The sequence below is a fragment of the Psilocybe cubensis genome, chromosome 3, assembly GCF_017499595.1.
Source record: "Psilocybe cubensis strain MGC-MH-2018 chromosome 3, whole genome shotgun sequence".
NCBI classification, from domain to species: Eukaryota; Fungi; Basidiomycota; class Agaricomycetes; order Agaricales; family Agrocybaceae; genus Psilocybe; species Psilocybe cubensis.
Window position 1 is genome coordinate 3264155 of NC_063001.1, and position 25575 is coordinate 3289729.

A 25575-nucleotide genomic window follows, 5' to 3' on the forward strand; every position below is an offset into this window, starting at 1 on the left:
TTCTACAGTACGCAATGTCCCTAATTCCCTAACTCCAGAACTCCAGGACCCTGATAGTAGTAGCACCTATAATACTATACCTATACACACACCACACCGTTGAGTCATACTGACACGTACGATCCATCTCTCAGGCCCAAGATGTGACAATGCCGTCAAACGAGACCTCGAGCCATAAAATGAACGATGTCATGTGTGTCACTATTGGATAATAACTGAATGACAGTCATGATCATTTGGCCTGCGAGAGCATCGTTTTTTGGAATATTGCAGATCGTCTCCTGAGAGATGGGTGTATGTGCATGTGTATGTGTGTGGTGGTGTGTGCAGTGTTTGGCGAGATATGACTCGGAGGAGCGCTGAGCTGTGAGCTGTTAGCTGTGGGTGAGAAGGAGAACAAGAGAGATTGGATGTGGTGTGTAGTTTATGGCGCTGTAATGCAGATGGGATGCATACCATAGATAAACGAGAAACGAGAAACGAGAACGTGAAGACAAACAAAATCACAAACACAAACAGCACCAGAACCAGAACCAGAACCAGAACAAAAAAAAAAAGCAAAGGTGAAACCAATCACACAAAGCATCATATCAAACTGACCATCCGAGTCGTAGCATCAACCCAACCAGCGCCCTCTCTTCTCCAGATCTACAGTCGGATTGGATATTGGATCGGAGGCGAGCACTAGCACTGAGCACTGGGAACTGAGCACCTGAGCGCTGAGCACTAGCACTGGGCACTGAGCACCTGAGAACCTGAAAACCTGAAAACCTGAGAACCTAAGAAGTTTCTCGTCAGCTAAGTACTATAGGAAAGCGAGATAATATCAAGGGGCTATCGGTGTACTTGTAGCCCATGGGACCACTATGATGACGACCATGAGCGTGCGGTAGTCTTTATCCTTATCCACGATCCTTATCCACGATCTGCGAGCACAGTCAGGTCAGGTCAACCTCCAGGCGCTGTCGCTGTCGCTGTTGCTGTCCGCTACTACCCCCACGATCTCGCAACCCACGATGACGACCCACGATTATAATATAGAAGAATGAAGATTGGATTGAAGATAGCTAGCCAGACACATCGATGAACTGCATCGCATCGCATCGCATCGCATCGTGTGAATCCAGTTTCCTCCGCCTCGACTCGGAAATTTAGCTCCAAAGAGCGCTGGCGGCCTCAAGCTACTCTCATGATTTTCAGTCGTACCTTGTCGTCGTCGTCGTCGTCGTCGTCGTTCGCGGAAATGCCGCACTGTCCAAATGGGATAATGCCGAGTACGAGTGCGAGTGCGAGTGCTGGATGTGCTTGGATGTGCTGAGCGATTGTCTTGAATCATGATTATGATCATGGGAGTCGAAAGCCAAGGCTAGGAAAGGCTAGGAAGGGCAAAAGAGCCCACCCCCGCACGTGTGATACCGGTTCGTGATGTTACACTACAGGCTCCTTAATCCCACATAATACTATATAGACATGGTAAACATAAGTAAATGTTATATGTGAACACTGAAGACATATATTCGAACCTTTGCTCCCGCGGCCGCCATGTGCTTCCTGCGTACTGCTTCCTGCTTGTGCAGCGCACGCGAGGATCTGACGAATCACGATATGTTGCGAATTGCGATTTGTAGGGATCTTTGATCGTTGATGGCTGCTACATAGCGTGATTATAGGGAATGGACGCTCAGGCGCAGTTGGGTGCTATGTAGTATGTATGCGTGTGCGTATTATAAGGGTGGGTTGAAGATGGGGGACAGGAGGAGTGGTGGTAGTGGGACGATGACGACAGCGCATCTCGTTAACGTGCTTCTCAAAAATCAAAGGTTGAATAACATCGTAGAAAGCAAAAGTCTAGTCGAGCCGCTTCGCGCGTAGTACTATCTCCGTCGCGTACGTCTTTTTTGCCTTTTGCAGCAGGTCAAGTGGGAGTGAAAGAGAAGCAAAGCACGGTGCCGTAAAACAGGCTACATCGTGCGAATTGGGGAGATGCAGCCGTTACGGTTCAGTGTTTCTGAGCGTAGCGTGGATCATGGACGTGAGATGTATGGGATATGGAGAAACGGATTAACCTTTCACGCCACGCGCTTTCAGACACTTTCAAGGCAGCTGCTCTAGATTAGAGTCTAAAGTAAGACATATTTCAGCTAACCCAGCGAAAACCGCGCTGTGATGATATTCTGGCGTTCCCCTCTTTCGGGTTTGGTTTAGAGTCGAGTTGATGTGGAAGACGCTATGCTGGGTGGGATAGCATTGACAGACACGGTGGGCGGGCTGGGTTGTACACAAAAAGGGACTAGTATAGGTGTGGTAAACTAGTTACATAACCCTTCCAATGAGCCGACTTTTTTTTTTTCATCTTCATTTGCATTGATTTTAATAGAGTAGAGAGATAAACGGTGTTATTCGGTGCAATAGTTGAAATAACGAAATTGCAAACACTCGCCATCAGAAGGACGCAGAAGGAAAGAAGAAAAAAAAGCAAAGTGTCCGTATGGGCAACGCCCCTCCTCGCCAACCTCAGCCGAAGTCTCACTCTTGGTCTCATCACCACCACCACCACCGTCCCTCTCGTCCCTCCCCCGACCGACTCCCCCTCCTCTCCGCCGCTCCCCACGACGACGACGACGGCGACGAACACCAACCACGCCTCCTTTACACCCCCTAGCACACCGGACAATCCCCGGCGCTCCCTTTTTCTCATCACCAACACCCTAATCCCCCGCCAGCTATGCACCACCGTCCGCCCCCGACAGTCCGCTCGTCCTCCTCGCTGGCACCGAGCGCCGTGTCCAGTCGCGCCCCGACGCCCCGCCATTCGCCCCTCCTGCCCTCTTCCCCTTCCTCTCTGTCTCTCTCCATGACCTCCACTGCCGCGGGGTACCCACTCGACAAGTACGATGCGCCGTCAATGCAGAGCCAGCAGCAGCTCTTGCAGCAGCAGCAGTTGCAGCACCTCCAGCAGCAGCAGGTCCCAACTATATGCGGCATGCCTTTGAAATACGTTTCGTCAGTCCACCTCCTGTTTTTATCCAATGTCTATCTATTCTAACATATATCCTCTGCAGACTCGTCACCCTCGCCGTCCAAAACGCCGCCCTGTCCATTGTCATGCACTACTCGCGCGTCTCTATCCCCCCGTCCCTCGCCTACTCACCCGCCTCCGCCGTCCTGCTCAACGAGATCCTCAAAGGCTCTATTTCCTTCCTCATTGCCCTCCTACGCTCTCCGCTACTTACACAACCGCTGCACCAGCACCCCCTGACTCGCCGCAAGCCGCTCTCATCCCCCATGCTCTGGGCCCACGCTTTCACCCACCTCTGCCGCGAAGTCTTCTCCCCAGACTGCTGGAAGCTCAGCATCCCCGCCATCCTCTACGTCGTCCAAAACTCCCTCCAGTTCGTCGCTATCGCCAACCTCCCCGTCGCGTCCTTCCAGGTCACCTACCAGATGAAAATCCTTACCACCGCCGCATTCAGCGTCGCCCTCCTCCGCAAAAAGCTCTCGCCAGCAAAATGGCTCTCGCTCTTCTTCCTCGCTATTGGCGTCGGCATCGTCCAGATCCAAAACGCCGCGACAGCACACAAGCCTACGGCCGTAGGCAGCGCACACGAGTTCCACCACGTCATGAACCCGCTCAAGGGCTTCGGCGCCGTCACAGCCGCATGCTTCACATCCGGCCTCGCAGGCGTCTACTTTGAGATGGTCCTCAAGGGCTCCAAAGCCGATCTCTGGGTGCGCAACGTGCAGCTCTCCCTCTTCTCCCTGATCCCCGCGCTCCTCCCGGCGCTGTACACCGCGCGCCCGCCGAACTCGCAGGGCTTCGTGCACGATCTGTTCCGCCACTTTGGCGCGTGGGCGTGGGCGACGGTCGGCATTCAGGTCGCGGGCGGGCTCGTCACGGCTGTTGTGATCAAGTATTCGGATAATATTTTGAAAGGGTTCGCGACGAGCTTGTCGATTGTGTTTTCGTTCCTGGCGAGTGTGGCGTTGTTTGATTTTAGGATTACGCCGAGCTTTGTGATTGGGGCGGGGACGGTGCTTGGTGCGACGTGGATGTATAACCAGCCTTCTTCTTCCTCTTCCTCTTCGTCCTCCTCGTCTTCGTCGGCGTCGGCTGCCGCTGCCGCTGCGGGTGCAGGTTCGATAGCGCTACAACAAAAACACTACTACCAAGACCAACCCTCCGCGTCGTCTTCTCTCGACTCGTCGCCCGTCCTTGGCGGCGGTAAAGAAAAATCGCTCTTCTCAATCGTACTCAACGACGCCTCGCCCCCGTCCTCCGGCTCCGCGTCGCCTTATTACCCCGGCACCCCCGACCCCAACACGGGTGTGAACGGGAACGGGACGAGCGGTGTGTTAGGTGGTCTGGGTGTGGGCTCGTTTATGCGCAGGAAGAGCGGGGGGTTCGGGGGTGCGGGGAGTAGTAGGAATAGTAGCACCGCGAGCTTGAGCGCGCTTTTGAGTGCGAGTATTGGTTCGGTTGCGGCGTCTGCTGGGGCGGGGAACACGAGTCCGACGTCGGGGCAGGGGAGTATAGCTGGAGTAGGAGGGAGTATAGGCAGTGGTATTGGTGGAGGAGGGGCAGGAGGAGGAGGAAGGGGCGAGCTAGGGCTGGCGGAAAGCGGCGAGCTCGTGCATGATGAGACGAGTGCGGTGGGGAGCTATTATAATACGCCGTATTCGTCGAGGCCTGCGTCGAGGGTTGGGTCGAGGCCGCCTAGTCCGGGGCCGGTGAGGTTTGGGAGGGGCGGGTCGTGAGTGTTTGTGTGGGTTGTGGTTTTGAGGTTTTGAGGGTGTGGGTTAGGTTGTGTAGGGGTTTTGAGGCTGGTGTGGGTTGTGTGGGTGGGTGTGGGTTGTGAGTGCGTGTGGGTAGGTGAGGTTGGGGTTGGGGAATGGGTGGATGCTTTTTTTTTTCTTTCTTTTTTTTGGCGCGCGTGTGTGGAATTAGATTTTGGATTGCATTGGGTTCGGGTTCGGGTTCGGGTTCGGGTTGGATTGGCTTTTCTTTTTTTTTTTTTTTTTGGTCGGGTTTAGTATGTTGCTTGGTTTGGGTGGATTTGTGGGGTGTTGTAGATGGAGTGTGGAGAGTGGTGCGTGGTGGGATAGAAAGCCGTGGACGTACGTGGATTTGGATTTTAAACGTGGGCGTGGGCATAGACAGGATATGCGGGTGTGCGGGTGTGGGGATGCGCGCGGAGAGGGAAGACCGGGGAGGGAATATAGGATCACGAGCACCAACACGAGCACCAGCGCGCTATAACGCTTTGACGCTTTGACGCCGGCTGTGACGATGACGATGACGATGACGGATGCGCATGGGATCTAGCCGCGGAGTCTCTCGTACGGGACACATGTGTGTCTGTTTGTCTGTGTCTGTGTTCTTTTTTTCAGCCAGCCTGGCAAGAAGAGAGGGAGAGGGAGAGGGATTCCGACGTCGTGGTTACTTTTTTTGTTCGGTCAGGTCAGGTCAGGTCAGCGCTACGACATTGGAAAACCTCGACTTTCGACTTTCAACGCGCCGTGGTCTTTCCTTTCCGTGTTCTTTTTGGTTTCTGTCTCTGGATCGCGCCGTGGATAGATGAGATTTTCTTGGAACGAACAGGCTAGTTTGCCTTTGCCTTTGCCAGCCAACCATGCAGCCACCGTCAACACCTATAGCACGAACAACGCTAAAAACATTGAACGACGCTAAATTCTCGAACAACGCCAAAAACCTCGAACGACGCTAAATCCTCGAACAACGCCAAAACCTCGAACAATGCCAAAACCCCACTTCACATCACCCTACCACCTATCCTCACACTTTATCTTCATCTTCATCGCTCATCGACATCGATCACCCACCGTTCATCCTATTATCCTATTAGAACGCCCGCGCCCCTCATCCAATCCTACAAAAAATTCATCTTTTCTCTAGTTTATGAAAAACCATATACCTTTTTTCTTTTTTCCTACGTCTTTCCTACTTTTTTATTATTTCATTTGCACCCTTGACGATTTTTGACATTATTTGACATTTAGTTTTTCCTTTGACTTTTGACTCTTTGACTCGCTTTTTTTTATTATTAGTAGTAGTTACTTGCATACATACATACATACAATACATTTACTCTACGTTACTACGTTACACCTCATCCTTTTTTTTAACGTTTATGCGATGATGACGACTTGTTCTTTTTTTATTATTACCTTGATTATCTTGATTTGCTTGGTTTGCTTGAATTTTTTTGCTTTTTGCTTTTTTATATACAGTTTCCGACTTGATTCTGATTCCGACTCTCTCTCCCACTGCCATCGCCATCGCCATCGCCACTGCCATCCATTCTCATTCTCATTCCTACCCCGTTCTATGTTCTGCGTTTCAATTCACATATTCTACACCGTTAGCCTTCACCGTCATCTTCATCTTCATTATCCATCGTCATTATCCATCCATACTTCCATCCATAGTACTTCCATCCATACTTCCATACTTCCATACCTTACGTTCATGTCCAACTCGCATTCATGTTCATGTTCATGTCCATGTTCATATTACGTCCTCTCTCTCTCTCTCTCTTGCTTTTCTACTATTGTCAGTCGATCAATCAATAATCATTTTTTTTATTCTCTTTGCAGTGGATTTATATTGGAGCTGCGTTTTTGAGTGTTTGAGTGTTTGAGTGGAATGTTTGAGTGTTTGAGTTATTAACGTTTGGTGTTTAACGTTTGGTCTTTGCTTTTGCGTTTTTCTCTACTATCATACGGTTTTTGTTCTTTTTTTGTGGTTTTTTTTTTTTTAGTTTTTAGTTTTGATGATATGACTTCTATGACCCACTTACACCTAACCCCTGACCCCTTCCTCCGAGTTCGACCTCCGATTTCCCGCTTCTTACCTCTCAATAATTGTCAAACCCTACACCCACCCATAAAGATAGATCCTTGAAATGAACGAAACGAAAAACGAAATTTTTGAATCATCTTCTGACTTTTTTTTGCTATTTTCTTTTTTCTGATTTCTGATTTCTTTTTTCTGTTTCCTGTTTTCTTTTTTTCCGTGTGTCTTGGTTTCTTTCCTCTCTATTCTCTCCTTCTCCTTCTCTCTTGTCTCTTTCGCATCTCTTGTCTCCTCTCTCGTCTCGTCTCATCTCCTCGTCTCGTCTCCTCTTTTTTGGTTCTTTACTTTTTTCATTTTTTCGATTTTGATTGGTTAGCTTGCTCTGCGTCTGCGTCTACGTTCTGCGTCCGCTTCGACTTGCGACTTGCGCTTGCCTTCAACTTTCGACTCCTCTCCTCTCCTCTTCTGACTCGATTCGTCTTTTCTCTATCTACTACATACTACCTACCTAGTACACAGTCACGGTACACAGTACACAGTACATAGTACGTACATACACATACAACACATACATATACAACATCATGCACATGTACATACCGCAAGCATATTTTCAAAATTCAAAATTTTAGATCAAGCAATGCGCAAAACTTATTCGAAAGGCGTAGCCAGTTCATCAATTTCTGCTTTAATGTTTTTGATTGTGAATGAAAGTTCAAGAATACTGTACAAAATATGACGACATAATAATTCTTGATGGTTATTGTCCAATTCTTAGCTGGGGGAATTGTGATGGACGACGAGGCGAGGTCCAACAGTCCAAGTCGCGTTCAAGACAAGAATAATAATTTTTACTCAAGGAGAGTCATCGTAATCCCCCTCACGATCCAACATAGGCAAGATCCCGACACGCAAAGTCCGGCCCTGTTCAGCAAACTTCTTCCAGACGCCTCCCCTGATCACATCTTCGCTGTACAGCCGGTCCCTGTCCGACACCGCGCCCGCCATCCGCACTCTCAACTGCACCTGCAACGTGCGCAGCACATCCGGAAACGGCGCCAACACCTCCTCAATGATCTCAGGCAAAGAAAACCACGTAAACGTCTGCAGCATGGTGTGATCTGGCATTCCGAAGAATGAAGCTTCGTTCTTCGCGTCCACGGTAAGAGTAAATGTGAGCTGGGAGATAAGCGGAGACGGTGCAGCCACCTCCGCATCGCGTTGCACGGGGTTCGTCAAGGACGATGGACAAAGGAGCTGAGCGAAAAGTCCGCGGAAATATGGCTCGAGAATGTGTGTGCTGGTATCGTGACTCGTGAAAAGCCCCTCAACGTGCAGGTGTTGGATCCGGGTAATCTGGCTTAGCTCAATCAACGGCATATTATGAAGACCTGCGCGCCGCGTTATACACAATCAATAATGAGGAGAAATCAAAATTAAAGGACGCAAAGGAAGCATACCCGTTATACAACTCGGCAAGACGACACACAAGTTCTCTACTTGAGACCCCGCGCTCTGGAGATACGTTGAGAGCAGACTGAGCATCTCCTGCTCATAGTCGAGATTTAGCCTGAGCGTCTTCACTGATGGCCTCGGATTTTGGATCAGCATCCACTCCAGCACTGAGATGCCTGCGACCGTACTGGCATGCAAACTTTGATCCTGCGTTGGGAGCTGAGATGTTCGTCGTAGATCGAGCAAGGGCATTTGAATGGCGGGCCCGGTCCCGGTATGCGGTAACAGAAAGTCGACGCCCCCGCCCTCGCAGATCCGTGTCCGTGTCCGTGAAGCCACAAGTCGTGTGGCGCCCGTCGAGATTGTCGGCCGTGATATTGACAGCTTGGCTAAAAGCGGCAGCGAAGCAACGAATCGAAAGAATGACAGTGGACATTGCAAGCCAATCCGATGCGTCTCTACGGCCTTGACACCTTTCATCGCCGCCAAAAGAGCCCAAAATGAGTCTGGGATAGCATTTGAAGGGATGCCGGAAAGGCGGACGGAGCCCACGCGTTGCAGACGCTCGTGGATGCGAGAAGGGTTATCGAAAACATGCTCCTTGCGCACGCCGCCGCCAGCTAATTTTAAAGCTCGTTTTCGCGCCAATCGTTCTTGTGCACTTTTCTTGGGGTTTTCTTCACCCGTTATAACGAGTCTGATGATCGTGTTGGCGAGGCTGCTCCAAGGGGCGTCTAGTAACAGCAACAGTCGCTGAAATTTGCTGAACGAAATGGTCGTTTCTGAATACAAATGATGTCGGGATGCTGTCACGAGCTTGAGGGATGCGAGGCTGCATGCGTGAAGGCTTCTGCGGTCATCGTGCAGAAAGTCTATAATTCCTTCGAGGATTTCTTGCGGGAGACAGGTGGTGAAAGACATTTCCCTCTGCAATATGTGCTGCACGATATTTGTTTCGACGAGACGTGCTGCGAGTGTGGCCAAGTGGCTGCAAGCAATACAGACGACGACAGGGTGGAATAGGTGCTAACCAACCTGACCTACTGGGTTAGTTTTAAGGTATGCACGAGGAGCTCGTGTCGTAAGGGTCGACTTCGATATGTGTAGATCTATGGATAGCCGGACGTAGTGTCTGCCTGCTTTTTGACAGCGCAAGTAAGCGAGATGGGGACAGGTCTGTCGGAACTTCGTGCCAATAAGGACAATACACCGAGGGCGGAAGAGTAGAAAACCAAAGAAAAGAGGTGTCCGTGAATCCAGGATACTCGCAATCGTTTGGGAAACAATATCATAGTGACGACGGCCGAACGCCATCTGGCCCTTGTGCGCGACGGAAGTCATCAGGATCTCGGCTTTGAGGAGGAACGCCGACTCTATGAGTGTTCAATGAATACTCAATTGCGAACCGTTCCGACTTAGGGGTCAGGGGGTTGCTAAAATTTGATGTCAAACTTGATATACATAAATAGATATTATGTTACAAACACCTTCTTTTCTCAAGAAATCGGCAAAAATAATCCAGAAAAAGATACGGAAAGTGCAAAATTTGGTTCAATCCAGGATCGAACTGGAGACCTTCTGTGCACCGAAGATAAACTTCAGTAAATCTCAATGTGAGACAGAAATCATAACCACTAGACCATTGAACCTGTTTTCTTATTTCTCATTTTCGTTACACAAGGCTTGGCCATAATTAGTGCTAGATTTGACGGTTACGACGTGAGGCAACGTGAGGCACTGTTTTCCTCCTTCTGCCACAACTCAATTTGTCTTGCAACTATATGCTACACAGACGACAATGGAGCACACTCATCTGCTCTTAAATTCTCTGATTAAGATACAGATGGCAGGTATACATCATTGGCTGATGCTTTGGACTTTACTCGGATGTGACTCTATACTTTACGCTGAACTACGTCTTCCAAAGATTCATTCCATGCACCATCTCGACAAGGGTTCTTTCAATTAGTGGTGGTTCTGTTCCATTGTTTTTTTATTTTTGCCTCACTTTCATCACTGAACACTCATCAGGACAAAATATGAACTGCAATCGTGCGACGTCGAATAACTTTATCAGTTCCTGATAAGGTTCTCGAAAAAATGATACTCTAGACGCCGCCGCGTGGGGTTCGAAAGGGATCTCTCAGGACTGGCAGAGTCTGAGAGAAAGACGTACAAACCTACGGAAAACGCGTTTTACATTTCGCCAGATGTCCGAAGTGCGGCTCGGACATGCCAACCAAGGGCCATTCGCACGAAACTGTAACGGACACATCGTCTGCAACGATATTGAGCACGCATGACCTTGAGGCTTGTCATGCGCACCCTTGCTTATCGTTCCCTGCTCCTGGGCGACCTCACCGATTCAATACAGTCCAGTTTGCCAACTGTCGAACTGAGTGTAAACATGACCGAAGCCTACTATACAAACCGGCGGGGACCTTGTGAAATGCAATCATTCCCGTCGCCGAGACAATTTGGACCACGCTAAATCCTGGATAGTTATTGTCAATTGGCACCTACGCAAAGCTCGAGAAAAGCGGATTGGGATTCATCATGGTGGTTGTCAACATTTCAAGACTCAATTCGTACATTGACGGTAGCACGCACACATCACTACGTTTTTTTCCAAATAATTCGTAGGGAAATTGCTTTCCGTGATTTTTCCGCCACCGGGCCTGCGAAGGCTTCAGATTTACCATCAAGTTGATGAGCATCCTCTCAATCGATGCCAACCCCATGGCTGTTAACCTGCGCACTTCCGCACATTCTGATTCCCCGCTGTCAGGCTATGATTCCCCGCGAAGGTACTTGTACTGACATCATTTTTATGCTTTAGAGGATCTACGTAATAGCGATCATTGGCATCCAATCGACAATTTTCGATTCGATTGTCCACAAAGGTTCAAAAAATTTTATATACTTTTATGTGATCAACACATCCGTCAAAGTATGTAAGGTTAGTGAATTAATTCCATGCAATATTTATATGAATAATCTCGAGCGTATTTAATGCAACTAAATCTACCCGATGCCTAAGGAATGGTTGGCCAATGGGGGGTTCTGGAAGGATTCATCCACTCAGTGATACCAAATGACTTGTACTGCTTTTCACCAACAGCTCCTCCAGTATAGTTGGCAACCCATCTGTGGTAAACGCTGACGCTGGGGTTAGAGTTGATGTTAGTCGCATGGAATGCGACCTTCTTGTTGTCCGGAAGCACGAAGGTAACATCGAATTCAGTAGGAACAACCACACCCGCCTCAGTCGCTTCACCACTTGGTGTGATGATCGAAATGTCCTTGGTTCTCTCACCAATAACGTTGCACTGGCTGCTGATGAACTGGCCGTTGTAGCTGATATGACCGCTATTGATGTTGTTGGTCCCATCAATGGTGGCTCCGCTGAAGGTGACGAAAGACCACGGGCCGACCTCTGCGATGAGGACATACCACGATTTTATGAAATCGTTCATTGCGTTAGGACCCCAGTTGGAATCCTTGTAACCTGCACCGGAAAACTTGATCTTCTTTCCACCAAAGGTAACATCAACTGTCGATGGGCCAGCTAGATGAATTCCGGTCAGATACTCATGCACACATTCTCTATGAGGATTACATACCCGGAACCGTGATTCGCCATCCGGTCTTCTTATACAAGATGTTTTCGGCCGCTGTCAATGGGCGACCATCTGAAACAAGCTTGTCGAAGAACGGCGAGTCGGTGACCTTTGTTCCGCCGCAGCCTGTACGGAATGAGCTTTCGCTGTTGATGACGATCGTTCCCGAAACAACGGCAGTGTTGAGGGTAACGGTGAACTTCTTCAAGTCTTTGCTTGCGATGAAGCCAATTTCATTATTACCCCATGTGCCTTTGGTTTCAAGGCCGTTACCGGTTGCTGCAACTGTCGATGTGTTGAAAACCAGTGTCTGAGCGAAGGGGAGTCCGTCAAGATCGAAGCCGTTGACCTCGACCAAATACAAAGGACTATTCGACGTTCCAAATTGGAATGTATTGCCTGAATGATACTCAAAAAAAAATCCACTGACGAAGCCCAGGACCACATACCCCGCTTGAGAACAATCTCAATGGAAGGAGGCACGCCATTTGAAGCCGCCTTTTGGGATATTACCTGGGTGTACCACCAGTCGATTGCGCGGTTGTCAACTGCTGCATCAATATGCGGTCCTTCCCAGTTGGCAACATCTGCAGCAGCGGCTAGGAGAGGGCCTAAGCGCAAATAATGATGAATATCCGTAACACTGATCCATGCAGCATCAAAACGGCAATTGCCTTACCTAGTAAAGTGACCACTGTAAGTAGGAACTTCCTTCCAAGCATTACTAGAGAGAGTTGAGTGAAGTATGGTGAAGAAATTCTTTGGCACCTTCTTATACTGTTTTCTGTGATCTCCAAGGTTCATGTGGGGCCGCGACATATAATCATTCTATGTAAGTTGAGTAGCAAGTCAACAGGCTCGAATGGTAAGTACCCAGCGATCGAAACTTTTGTACCCATCTTGCCATATGGTGTATTGTTTCGGGATTGTGCAAACTAGCGAGCGTGTTCTTTACATACAATGTGACCCGCAGCCCACACATAGAGTAGGATTTAAGAATGAAGTCATCAGTTACCACCAAATCAAGTCATACCGCCAAGACTTAATTCTTAGGTAGCGAGTATATTCGACTTTAAGCGCCGAACACTTAATTTCTTCTTGTATAATAGTACTTATTCCAAAATTGTCATGTATTCTATAAGTAAGTCATCGCGGGACTGAAGATTTACGAGAGGTCGTAAAGCCTCATAGACGCTCACTTGGACCCCGCCGTCTGTGGCCGGATCAACGCTTGGCTCGTTCTGAACGTCTCCCCGGAAAGCAGAAGGAGACGCCTTCTATGCGAGTTGCCATCCTCAGACATCTAAACTAGGTATCATGCATCAATCACTCAATGATACAAAAACTAAAACACATCATCCAGTCTGGTCTTTGTCAGTCAATCTGTGGGAGTCGGCAAGGGTTCGGAGAGGTTAATCTTCCGACGAAACAATCACATCAAGCGGAAATGTACAACTTGTTGGAGACACCAATTATGCGTCAACGGCGAAAAATATCGTCTCATGAGGAGTCAAAGCATTGTTCTACTTGTGATTTGTTGAAATTTCGTCACTCGCTTTACAAGGTTAATATCATACATCCACACCTAGGGAAACCTAACGAGTTGCTGAACGGTGCGACAATGCTCCACCCGGAAAATCCTCGACTTCTACAGAAAGGGGACTCCATTTCCAATAAGTATTTAATACCGATTCTGAATTATGTAGATGATACGCGCCCTAAGGTGCTGCAAACGTAGGAAAGCAATACACCAAACCAAAGATCCGGAGAAGTCCTAAACATCTATGCCTTTCTGGATGGTTACAAAACAACTGACCAGTAGCGCTTACTGCCTCTGGTTTCTCTAGAAATACCATAGGGTGGGTAATTATGCGCTGGCAAAGAAACTGAGGAGGGAACAGCGACAGAGGCATCAAGGATAGGATTGTTGGCTGCTACTGTATTTGTGGAGCCAGTCATCTCTGCGGAATTGGCCCCAGCAACCCTTTCAAGATTTTCATCCAATTCGGCATTCGCTGGTCGTAGAGGTCGATAAGAAAGCATGTCATCCAACCTGTTAAGTTGCTGGGCAAGGTCAGACAACAACTGCTTCTTTACAGAATATTCAACGCTTTGTGTCTGCCAAAATATAGCATCCTCCAAATCGTTCGCGTTGCCAAAATATTTGAACCGCTTAAAGAGTGCCATTGCAAACCGGTTAATAGCAGCAAAGCGGCCGGAGTCGTTCCCGTTATATAAGTGACCTATAATATGCTGAAATATGCGAATAACCTCGTCTATGTCTTCTTGTCGACTGCTGGCTTTAAATCGTGCGAAGAGAACAGTTACTAGACTAGTGAGCGATAGTAGGTGCGCATCAGGATCAGAAGAAGGACAAAAATCCACAGCTTCGCGATTCATGGCAACAGCTTCATCCAGGAGACTAATTGGACTCCCAGAGCAATGAAATCGGAGCATGATTGCGTTAGCAAGACTACACAGCAATAAATGTCGCAAAGGATGTGTTTCTGATAACAACTCTAGAGTTTTCTTGTACAAAACGATTGCTTCGTCCAAGTCGCATGCCGAACAATTCTGACTATACCGGATCAGCAGTGTGCTTGCTACGTCATACATCAGCCTAGCGCGTGTGAAGCTTGGGAGCGAAGTGCCTTCATGTAGTATCATTTTCCGAAGTGTTATTACTTCTTCGATGTCATTGGGGTCACCAGTTATGTCGAATCTGCTCACCAGTGTACTCGCAAGAAGCTTAAGGGACTCGAAGCGAATATGGCCAGTACCGTGCCTCTTCAACATTTGGCGAAGTAGAGAAATAGCCTGATTAAGAGACCCCAGATCAGGATCCATACGCACACCCAGCGCAAAACCGTCCGGGTCTCGAAACAGCCATTGATTTTGAGGGTTGCCGGAGAAAGTGGTTTCTGAAGGTAGTCCACATGCCACCACCTGTTCGAAGCGTAACGCGCGCCTGCATGCCTCTATAGTTGTGAGGTCTGAATACGCAGCCACACCCTGTGTGCCGTACTTGTGGATATGGTCCAATGCAGCATCTACATTCTCAATCGCAGGGCCTAGATGCGATATATCGCCTGAAGCGCGGAAAAGAATATACAGAGCGTGCCCCAGTGCACTGTACGCTTCAGGCAGTATGCGCGCGTACGGATCCACCGTGGGAAGCAGGTCAAGCGCGCACCTCAATGAACGCATAGCGTCGGACACAGAGCTCACGGAGATCGAGGCGAAGAACCGGAAAAGCGCCTCGTGCGCCTGTACAGCTGCTTGTCGTTTCCTATGCGCACTCACCTCCTGTGGGGCACTGAGTGTGGGGTTAACTGCCTGCAGTCCAGCGCGCAGGGCCATATGTTCATGAAAGTCGTTGAGCTGCCCCGTGAAGAGGAACCGGATGTTCAGTGCAAGAGCCAGGTCGCTCACCGTTCTCGATTGTGGCTGTGGTTGTAAATGAGCAGTTGGCGGCTGGTTTGCAAGCGCACAGCGAAACAGATCCACTGCGCGGTTCAGGTCTGCGAAGGGGATCTTGGCTTTACATTCCATGAGCAATGATATGGCAGCATATGTGTTGGATAATGCCACAGTCACCGGGTCGCTGACACGATTGTGTGCCAGTGGTGCAGCGTTCGTAGTCATCTGTTCCGATGTGGTGGTATGGTTACAAAAGAAGTAATAAGGATGAATTACTGGCGGATAATTTGAGGTGGGTTAAGTCTTCAATAGGTTGTGATTATGGAGGGAGGAATGTGTGTTTCTTGCCACCGTGCTGTTGTTGTTCCCTGTGGTTTTCTCACGGATGGTCCACTGAAGGTTGCGCTGATTGACTCACCGAGTCATTATATCACAATGGACTGTTGTATTTAACTGTCCAGTTCGAGAGTAGGAGCTAATGTACTGAAAAATTTGAACCAAAAGGTTAAATCTGGGGATACGAGTATGCTTGCCTTCAAGCCAAGTGACGGGCCCAAATTTTCTTCATGATTATCGAATGCTCGCAATTGAGGGTATGATCTGAGCATGTGTTTAAAGTAAGTCTTGAGGTTGAAATCCGAGTCACTCAAATCCACCAAAAGCTAACCCGGCAGAACATTGGGCGATTAATTTCTAGTGTTTGAATTGGAGGTTAAAGCTTAAGGCCCTGTTCGGTAGTAACTCACGCCGTGAGTTACTAACTCACGATTTCCATATTTGGTGCTTTGTGACAACATTTACCACTGGCTGAGCATGGTCACCCATCAGTCACATCACCCAATATGTACATCTTCGCCATTTATAGAAATCGTGAGTTGATAACTCACGACCGTGACTTGCTACCGAACAGGGCCTAAAGCTTAAGAGTAAGCAAGGCACCAAATTTGATTCCATCACGTGATAGAACGCGTCCTGCGACGCGGGGACGCGGAACATTTTTGCAAGATTTTTGACACGATGCAACTCCTAAGTAATCCAATGGGAGTCATGACCATTACTGGGAAATCAATATATATGTAAACTTAATTGTTACTGCACTAATATTTATAATGCTTGGGGAGGCTACAATTAGTAGATGAGAGTAGTGGGTTTGTGGAGTTGTGCCGGAGAAGGAGGGAACAGGAGTGATGTGTAGAGGACTATTGGGCTGGAGGAGTCGGCTCGCTTAACCTTGAACTTAGTTGAGCGTTCTCCACCAGACGCACATCTGTAGATATTTCATGTAGCAAAGTGGTTAATGTGCTGTTTTTGACTGTTAATCATAGTGCCTCGAAATCTTCTAGAAATTAACCACCCAAAATACTGGATTACAAGTACCACAAGGCGAATAGTGAGTAATCTACTGCATAAAACCGAACAAGCAACATGGGAATAACGAAAACGTAAACCATCTCTAGCTATCTACAAGTTCGACTCAAGAAACCGTCACTTATTTGCGCCTACCCGCAGGGTCGTTGACATTTCCAGAGATATCGGTGGGCTGGAAGTTGGGGCCAGTCGCGGTATCGGTGGGTGGAGGGGCAGCTGCAGAAGAGTCGGTGGAGGTAGCATCAGTAGAAACAGATGCGTCAGCGCTATCGGTGGAGGTGGCGTCGGTAGCAGCAGAGGCGTCAGCGCTGTCAGTGGCTGTAGCATCAGAGGAGTCGGTAGAATCGGTAGAGTCAGCCGAATCGTCAGTGCTGTCGGTCGAATCGTCGGTGCTGTCGGTCGAGTCGTCGGTGCTGTCAGCAGATTCATCAGCAGTGTTGTCGGTGGTACCGTCGCTTCCAGTGCAACCACAGGATGACATATCAGCAGTCATGCCGAGGGGGCAGGTTCCGCCTACAAAATAATCATCGTTAGATTGTATTATTCTAATAAAATTCAAAACATATCCTTACTGGAGCCGAAAGGAACGAGAGGGACGCTGGGCGAACCGAAGATGCCTGGGTTGACACCTTCGATTTGCTCGTTGTAAATACCGACCAGTTCAGGGTTGATTGGGGCCCTCAGACAGTAAAGGCTGGACGGAATAACACCCAGGACCTCAACGGCGTTTCTGGGGTGGGCACGGAAGCTCAAAGCGTGTTTGATCAACGCATCCTTGTTCCTGATTCCGCGGGACTTGGCGAATGTGATCATGCGGTCAGCGATGTCGAGCTGATCGCAGGCATCTGCATGCTCTGAGAGGGCATCAATGCCAAAGTCACCAGCAAGGCTGTTGCACGGGTCGCCAGTGAAGATGTCGCCGCCGCTAACGAGGCAGAGATCTTCCCAGGTCTCGACGAAGGTAGAAACGGTCTCTTCGAAGGAAACAGAGACGGTGGTCTCTTCGGAGAAGGAAGAGGAGTCGAAGGAAGAGAAACCGCCGTGGAACCCAGAGCCGTGGAACCCACGAGCCCAGAAGCGACGGGTTGCTGTAGAGTTGGTAGTGGCAGTAGAGTTGTCAGTAGCGGTGGGGTCAGCAACTGTAGTGTTCGACGCGAGGCTGGGGTCGGTAGTGTCAGTCGAGTTATCGGCAGCGGTTGGGTCGACAGGGATATCAGTTGACGATAGATCCGGCGCTGTGGTCGTTGCAGATGGCGGGGGAGGCGCAAGGGCAGCACATGCTGCAGGTGCGTCAGTGCGACTAAAAAATTATTAAAACTAGAATCTTATGATCACCAATTGGTAACTTACCTCTGAAGGATGTGGCGACGAGCGAGAGGAGCACCCCTGTGCCTGCGGAAAACTGCACGATCTCCGAGAGGAGAAGCAGTGACCGAAAGGATGACCGAAAGTACAACTAAGGAGAGGGTCTTCATATTGAATAAGATATGGAAGATAAAGATTCGAAAGAAAACGTGAAGAAATTGAAAGAAAGAACGAAAGGAAGAGCTACCGGGCTCAAAGAAAAAAGTGGGTGGGAGAAGAAAATTAAGAGAAGAACTGCCTGAAGGATGTCAATCTTTGAAGGGGATTTATAGTGTCGCGTTAGGTATCCCGCCGAGTAAGGTGGTTGTCGAATGACAGCGGCACATGAGCCAATCGCGTCAAGCAAGGCCTGTCAATACAGCTTTGAGGGCGCTGGTGCATTCAGCGCTGAAGGCTTCAAAGATATCTATGAATATCTTTGAGTCTTGTTCAATCAACAACAAAACGTTCGGAGAGATCAGCAGCAAAATAGTCGTTCGACACTCAGGACGTAGAGACTGCATTGAAGATCCTCTGGAAACTTGCCCCCTGCGAGTGCCCATTTCCCCGATAGGCAGATTTCATCCATGCCAGAGTAGAATGAGAATGAATATAGTGAAACACAGATCAGGCATTTTGACTTTGAGCGCAGAGGTCGTCATTGAGATCTGTCAGGAAAGCAGAGGAGACTGGCAAGCAAGCGGTGTAATGACTTATGAAAAGCTGTCAATCAACTCACACAGATGCCAACAATCGTTTTGAGCCAATCCTAACCACACCGGCGTGGAATGTATCCGACTCATTAAGTGAAAGTATGGGAAGCTAGACTTGTTAACTGGCAGTGTTTGATGAAAAGTAGCGCCTCTATAAAAAATAGCTTTCCATCGGTGGATTCAAGGACAACTACTGTATCCAGGGTGTAAGGGGAAAGCGTGCTAAACAGCATTGAAATGAACAAGAATAGAGATAGCTTTCTTTATTTGGATAATTCAGAAATAGTCAAGCTTATCACGTCGAGGCTGTGAAAGTACTGGAGGAGTGGGTGGAGGAGGAAAGAAAGTGCCTTGGCGCAGAATACTATCGGCCCGGAGATGGAAAACATCAATCACGTGATGCACAGAAATTTTGAAATCCTAAGTCGATGAACCACCGTTTGCGACAGTATTTGGCTGAATCCAAGTTGAATCCTCGCCGAACAAAAGTATTTAATTCGCAGTAACGCCCTCTACGACGCAGAACATCTATAACCCATCTAATATTGTCTGATCCTGATATTTCTACTGCGACAAAAATGGTTGTCCCAGCCTCAATGATCGTGGACGACACTGCGTCTCCACCTCCACGCAAAAGACTTCGGCAAGAGGAATCGACCAAGCCAGCCGCAAAGACATCGAGAGAACCCCGGCTTTTTGTGCCATTCAGAGCTCTTGGATTGATCACAAACCATATCCCTTTCGTCCTGCAAACGCGATCTCATAAAGGTGCTACAGATGGACCTAGAATTCACCTTTTGACATGCCTTGGAAAGTCATGGGCACTATGGGAAGGAGGAAAGATGGGTCTGCTTTTTGTCGGTATGTATGTCACGGAGATATCTTACCGTATATTTTACAATGTCTAATTGACTGGAACAGGACCTGATGCACCAGAATACATATCATGTATGGCCATGGATGGTGACGCCGTGTGGGTAGCGTCTGGACCATACGCGATCAAATATATTCGAGGAAAAGAGGTATATATATGATTTTAATGATGTAATAAAATCTCATCTTTTGCAAGGTTTCTCGAGTAACGAATCCTCTCGGGACTCATCTCTCGTTCATTACCGTGTTCGGATCCCAATTGCTTGCTCTTACCGAGAATGGCGATCGTATGCTTATCTGGAGTACCTCTGACGAAGGTTCGTATTGAAGCAAACATACACCTACCCGAATACTAACGTTATTTGTTAGAACTGGAATCGATGGTCTCATTTGACCCAACATTTTCAGCTACCTTCATTCTACATCCGGCAACATACCTCAACAAAGTTGTCGTGGCTAGCAGCCAGGGTGGAATGCAGCTATGGAATACCCGAACGAAGTAGGTTTTAAGCTATCAAAGTCGATTAACTTGCTAACTCTTAAATTGCTAGCACATGCATTCACCAATTCAGCGCCGCTCGACTACTCTCATCTCCCGACCTTGTTGCCTCTGGATCAACTGACCGAGGCAACGCAATAACCGCACTCGTGCAATCCCCCGCTATCGATGTTGTTGGCATCGGATATACCTCTGGAGAGATTTCAGTATATGATATTCGAGCAGATGAGCGACTCATGCGCATGTACATGGAAGGTGGGGGAGTGAAAGCACTCGGATTCCGAACAGGTTAGCTTTTTGTCTTGCGAATCTGTGAGTTTTGTTGAATTCGTGTGTTATAGATGGACATCCAGTGTTGGCCTCAGCTTCTTCAGCCGGGCACATCGCGTTATGGGATCTCAATGAAGGCGGTCGTCTTCTCCACATGGTTCGAGGAGCACACGATGCTGCCATTACCGCATTAGAGTGGGTTCCTGGACAGCCTGTTTTGATCACCTCGAGTGAGGATAACAGCGTCAAGGTCTGTTTGCTATTTACTATATTCTGTCCAATTATGCATTCATCTTCCAACCACAGCAATGGTTATTCGATTCACCGACTTCACCTCCCAGACTCCTCAAATACCGCTCCGGACACCAGACACCACCGCATCTCATCCGCTACTATGCAGACGATGGCAAGCAGCTTTTAACTGCTTCCAGAGACCGCAGCTTGCGCTGCACATCCGTCGTCCGTGACTCACGATCCTTTGAATTATCTCAAGGTACATATCGCAAGCAATTCCGCCTTTAGCACTAATGAATCATGAGCTGACGATGCCACATCTTCATCCTGTAGGATCCCTTCTAAAAAAGGCCACTTCGCTGTCGATACCTCTTGCATCCCTTAAATTCCCTCCCATTACTTCTCTATCATATTCGTCAACTCGATCGAAGGATTGGGATGACATTATTACCGCCCATGCTGATGAGACGTTCGCTCGCACATGGACAATGCAGGGCAAACGCCTAGGGAAATATAGCCTCGGGTTCGTCGACGACCCGAAAGCCAAAGGCAAGGAACGAGGCGTCGTAGGTGCCGCCAAGGTAACGCATTCTACCTTCTCCGTTCATCCCTTTTTTCCAACGAACACATTCTATTTGCTTTTTTCCAGGCGGTATGCGTAACAGCGTGCGGAAACTTTGGACTTGCGGGGTCGTCGACAGGCCAGATCCAAATGTGGAACCTGCAATCAGGCATCAAACGAAAATCGTACGCTCTGGGCCCCTGCCCCGCTGAAGTCGCTGCCCGTTTCTATTCCGGTGCTGCCAAAAGCAGCGAGCGCACAGTGACAGGCCTAGCAACCGACTCCCTGAATAGATCCGTCATCGCCAGCACGCTCGACGGTACCGTCAACGTACGTGGACTTGTCTCAATCTGTATTAATGCAGAAGTGACAATGTGCTAATGTTAACGCTCTTATGTGCTATTGTTGTTTCTGACTGGATTTCATCTTTATTTTATCGTTATTTCTATTTTCCTCGTTTTGCAGTTCTTCGATTTCCAGACGACACAGTTGGAGTACACGCTCGTGTTACCATCGACGGCGGTATCGATATTACTGCAGCGCGACAGCGGGCTGCTCGCCGTAATATGCGACGACATGACCGTGCGCATTATCGACATAGAGACACGGCGCATAGTCAGAGAACTCTCTGGCTTCCATGGGCGAATCCTCGACATCGCAAGTCCCCTTTCGCTCCTCACTTCTCGCCGGGTTTCTTTAACCCTGTTTCTTTATTTTCTCCTTTTTGACTGCAGACTTTTTCGCCCGACTCACGATGGCTCGTCGCGTCCTCGCTCGACGCGGTAATCCGCACGTTCGACGTGCCGACCGGCCGTCTCATCGACGCGTTCCGCACGGCGAGCGTCGCGACCAGCATCTCGTTTTCACCTACAAATGACTTCCTCGCCACTGCCCACGTCGACAGCGTCGGCGTGTTCTTGTGGTACGTATGGATCTTCGGTGTACACGAGAATATTCCACTGACGTCTCATTTTTTTCATAGGGCCAACCGCGCGCAATATGCTGAGGTGTCGTTCCAGAGCATAAGCGACAACGAGATCTTTGACGTTGCACTCCCCTCCGTGCAGGGTGTCGCAGAAGATGAAGGTCAGCAATCCATATCCGCCTTGGTGTGTCCATTTACATCGCTAAACATTTCATTACTTTTTCTTTCTTGTATACATAGCCCTGGAAGCTTTGACTGCGCTCAAAATGGCCGACGCACCGCAAGACGTGTTCTCGACGCCGCCACAGCTCGACGGGGAGCTTATCACGCTCACACTCCTCCCGCGCGCGCGCTGGCAGACATTGCTCAACCTTGAGGTCATTCAGGTGCGTCCGTCCGTCCCATTCGCAGCAGCGGCACTCCTCCAAACATAATCGCTAATCACTAATCTTGGATTCGTATTTCATATTTGCATCGCGAACAACAGCAACGCAACAAGCCGAAAGAGCCGCCGAAAGCGCCTGAGCACGCGCCGTTCTTCCTGCCTACGCTGCCTGGCGTCGAGGCGCGCTTCGCGGCTCCGACAGACGCTGCCAAGGCACAAGAACAGGAGAAGAAGAAGGAGAAAAAGTCGACGAGGAGGATCGACCAGCTGATGGCGTCTGGAAATGAAAGTGTGTTTTACCAGAAACTCGCGGCGGAGGATACTCATGGAGATTGTAAGCCGTTTTTCACTCTCCCATCTCGGCTACCCAAGTTCTTTCGAACGCTGACGTTTTTTTTTGGTTTCCTTCTCCTCTTTTTTTGTGTGCGATGTGCGATGGTGGATATAGATGAGACGTTCTTCAGCTACGCGAAACATCTCTCGCCCGCCGCACTCGACCTCGAACTGCGCACGCTCCCTTCGTCTTCGTCGATCCACCCGCTCGCAGCACTTGCGCTCCTCCTACACGCGCTCGCACAGCGGCTGCGCGCGCACCGCGACTTTGAGGCAGTACAGGCGATGCAAGCCGTTGTGCTGCGCGCACACGGGGATGTGCTCATCGCCACCGCTGCTGAGGCTGAGGCGGGCGCCGGCGCGGGTGTAGGGCAGATGGAAGCGGATGCGGAGACAGCGCCGGAAAGGGCGGTGCTGGACAAGTTGCGCGAGTTGGAGGAGGTGCAGAGGGTGGAGAGTAAGCGCGTGCTGGAGCTTATTGCGAGTTCGTTGGGTACGCTTGGGTTTGTGAGGGATACGTTGTGATGTTGTTGAACTTGAAGTTTTTTTCTTACCCTTTTTTACTTGCTTTTGTGAGGGAAATCCTAGTGTAATTGGGATCCATAGTTGTTGTTGTTCTGATCTCATCTTATTACTTTTCCAAAAAGATTGGATAATTGAAAGTTAATTTTTGACGATGAGGTATATGTATATGTAAAGAAAGTTGAGAACAATCTCTCGACCCTCCCTCGATTTTGCTGGTTGGTGTAAGGGAATTAAATGCTATAGTATATAATTCCCTGTACATCTGAACTTGTCGATTTTTTATCTGGGAAGAACGTCAGTGGTCACGCCAACGGTTCTGCACCGCCACCGAATCCGATTCTATTCCGCCAACACTCGACTTAGCAGTAAGTTCTCCTCAAAACCATACAACTACGCAACATGTGCGACAAAAATCTCCCATGCGATCCAGAGGTAGTACCTCTATCAACGACAATTACACCGACATCATTGGCTATTGCCTCTCTAATCGTAGCGCTTGTGATCGTAGCAGGTACGGTATTTCATTCTTTATGACGCAGTGACTCTCTGACCCACAGCTAGCTATCTTCTTCCTGACCAAGAAGAGCTCTAAATCGCGAGGAAATACCTTTTTACTAGTCGGACCACCAGATGCCGGAAAGACATCTATACTGTCCCAGGTCACTCTTGTCGTCGATAAAACACCTTATGACGCAACGCTGATATGAGGTTTTCCAGTTGGCGTATAGCCAGACATTGCCCACACAAACCTCCATGCAGATCAACTCTGCAGGTGTGACTCTTTCACAGAGCAAATCAATACGCGTCGTAGATGTACCTGGGCATGCCAGACTACGAAACCAATTCGAAGAATACCTTCCCGAGACGAAAGTCGTCGGATTTGTCGTAGACGCAAGCACAATATCGCGTAATGCGCCCGCTGTAGCAGAGTGAGTGGAAGGTCGTATGGAGTGTGGTGTCGACTCATTCATTTTGTAGGCATCTTCACCACATATTACACGCTCTCACGTCATTTCCGCCGTCACAACAACCGCCTCTGCTCGTTATACTCGCCCACAAAGCTGATCTATTCAAGTCAACCTCGTCTTCCAACGCAAACACAAGTACGCTGGCGATCAATAGGGTCAAAGCAATCCTTGAGCGAGAGTTAGAGAAGAGAAGAGCGTCACAGAGTGGAGGGGTCAATGTCGAAGGGTTGGGTGAGGAGGGTGAGCGTGCAGATATGGGAGGCCTGGAATGCGGAGAGAAGGAGGGTTCGGCCTTCAAGTTTGACGAATGGGAGGGAGGAGACGTCGTGTTCCTGGGTACATCCATTGTATCTAGTTCCAGCGAAAAGGTTGCGTCCGAAGGCAGCCTCGAAACTTTATGGGAATTCCTGGCAGATAATATGTAAACCTTGCCCAAAATGTACAATAGTTTTCTAGCAATTTCAGCTCTTGAAAATAAGATTGCCCTTGGTTTTCTATGTACAGTTCATAATTAAGGTTGGGGGACTCGCGTGGCAGATTGAAATTCTTTCCTACAGATCGTCAATCCCTAGGACGCAGGGCGCGCTGCCCAAGCGCCGCCACGCCCTGAATGTCGGCGGCAATGATGCGCATCACAGCCAGTGGAAGCTTCTGACAAGCACAGCCAAACAAAGTTTTGTATTTAAAGCGACGCTTGCTTCTGGTTTCTCCTTGTCGCAACCTGCATAGACAGTGCCAGCCCTATGAACATCCACATGTGGCGCGGTGATTCAGGTAAAGCGCAGAGGGATGCCTGGCCGGGTATAAGAACTCGCCCACTAGATTTGTAGTGTCGTGAGTGTCAGACCTTTCCTACAAATACTTTGTCGCAATGCTATTTTTTTTCCAACATTGAATTGTCCATTTGTCCTGCATCAACTTGCTGTCTGCCTTCGAGCCCTTCCGCTACCTTGCAACAACGATCGAACGGTGGAGACTATTGCCATACATTGCTGGCGGAATCATGATCGACGGTAAAATTTTACTGGAGTAACCAACATCCATTGATCATCCGCCAGATCTCTTAAATATCGCACCTACCATTCTACTTCCATCTCTAGTACGACCTCAAAATGTTGAGATATCTATCCAGCTTACCGATTCCCACAAGTTTTTCAAATCTGCTTCAAGCCAAAAGAATTATTGATATTGATTTATGTGTGAATACTCCTGGTAAAGAGGGACAGAAAGTTAAACTTCGAGAGGTCAGTGTACCAGTTCAGTACGA

General features: G+C 48.8%; 7 protein-coding genes and 1 non-coding gene across 8 annotated transcripts; 3 read left to right on the forward strand and 5 right to left on the reverse strand.

Moving 5' to 3' along the window:
• Window positions 1-2854: 2854 nt before the first annotated feature.
• Window positions 2855-4755, forward strand: JR316_0003893 (UDP-galactose transporter; the record flags this gene model as incomplete). Its single annotated transcript, XM_047889663.1, has 2 exons — window positions 2855-3003; window positions 3063-4755. 2 exons carry the CDS (start codon window positions 2855-2857, stop codon window positions 4753-4755), a joined length of 1842 nt encoding a protein of 613 aa, XP_047752037.1.
• Window positions 4756-7669: 2914 nt separating this feature from the next.
• On the reverse strand, window positions 7670-9190 carry JR316_0003894 (uncharacterized protein; the record flags this gene model as incomplete). Its single annotated transcript, XM_047889664.1, has 2 exons — window positions 7670-8205; window positions 8275-9190. 2 exons carry the CDS (start codon window positions 9188-9190, stop codon window positions 7670-7672), a joined length of 1452 nt encoding a protein of 483 aa, XP_047752038.1.
• Window positions 9191-9816: 626 nt separating this feature from the next.
• Window positions 9817-9918, reverse strand: JR316_0003895. The gene has a single exon. It is a non-coding gene; the product is annotated as a tRNA-Val (tRNA).
• A 1386-nt stretch (window positions 9919-11304) lies between these two features.
• On the reverse strand, window positions 11305-12611 carry JR316_0003896 (uncharacterized protein; the record flags this gene model as incomplete). Its single annotated transcript, XM_047889665.1, has 4 exons — window positions 11305-11837; window positions 11893-12288; window positions 12339-12500; window positions 12569-12611. The coding sequence occupies 4 exons, from the start codon at window positions 12609-12611 to the stop codon at window positions 11305-11307; spliced, it is 1134 nt and encodes a 377-aa protein (XP_047752039.1).
• Window positions 12612-13689: 1078 nt separating this feature from the next.
• JR316_0003897 (uncharacterized protein) lies at window positions 13690-15534 on the reverse strand (the record flags this gene model as incomplete). Its single annotated transcript, XM_047889666.1, has 1 exon — window positions 13690-15534. One exon carries the CDS (start codon window positions 15532-15534, stop codon window positions 13690-13692), a length of 1845 nt encoding a protein of 614 aa, XP_047752040.1.
• Window positions 15535-16798: 1264 nt separating this feature from the next.
• JR316_0003898 (uncharacterized protein) lies at window positions 16799-18152 on the reverse strand (the record flags this gene model as incomplete). Its single annotated transcript, XM_047889667.1, has 3 exons — window positions 16799-17190; window positions 17250-17977; window positions 18028-18152. 3 exons carry the CDS (start codon window positions 18150-18152, stop codon window positions 16799-16801), a joined length of 1245 nt encoding a protein of 414 aa, XP_047752041.1.
• A 1160-nt stretch (window positions 18153-19312) lies between these two features.
• JR316_0003899 (U3 small nucleolar RNA-associated protein 21-like protein) lies at window positions 19313-23340 on the forward strand (the record flags this gene model as incomplete). Its single annotated transcript, XM_047889668.1, has 15 exons — window positions 19313-19595; window positions 19656-19756; window positions 19804-19924; window positions 19977-20106; window positions 20159-20394; window positions 20448-20626; window positions 20683-20869; window positions 20944-21191; window positions 21260-21502; window positions 21638-21862; window positions 21907-22094; window positions 22155-22258; window positions 22338-22483; window positions 22585-22816; window positions 22931-23340. The coding sequence occupies 15 exons, from the start codon at window positions 19313-19315 to the stop codon at window positions 23338-23340; spliced, it is 3033 nt and encodes a 1010-aa protein (XP_047752042.1).
• Window positions 23341-24093: 753 nt separating this feature from the next.
• JR316_0003900 (Signal recognition particle receptor subunit beta) lies at window positions 24094-24733 on the forward strand (the record flags this gene model as incomplete). Its single annotated transcript, XM_047889669.1, has 2 exons — window positions 24094-24269; window positions 24319-24733. 2 exons carry the CDS (start codon window positions 24094-24096, stop codon window positions 24731-24733), a joined length of 591 nt encoding a protein of 196 aa, XP_047752043.1.
• Window positions 24734-25575: the final 842 nt, after the last annotated feature.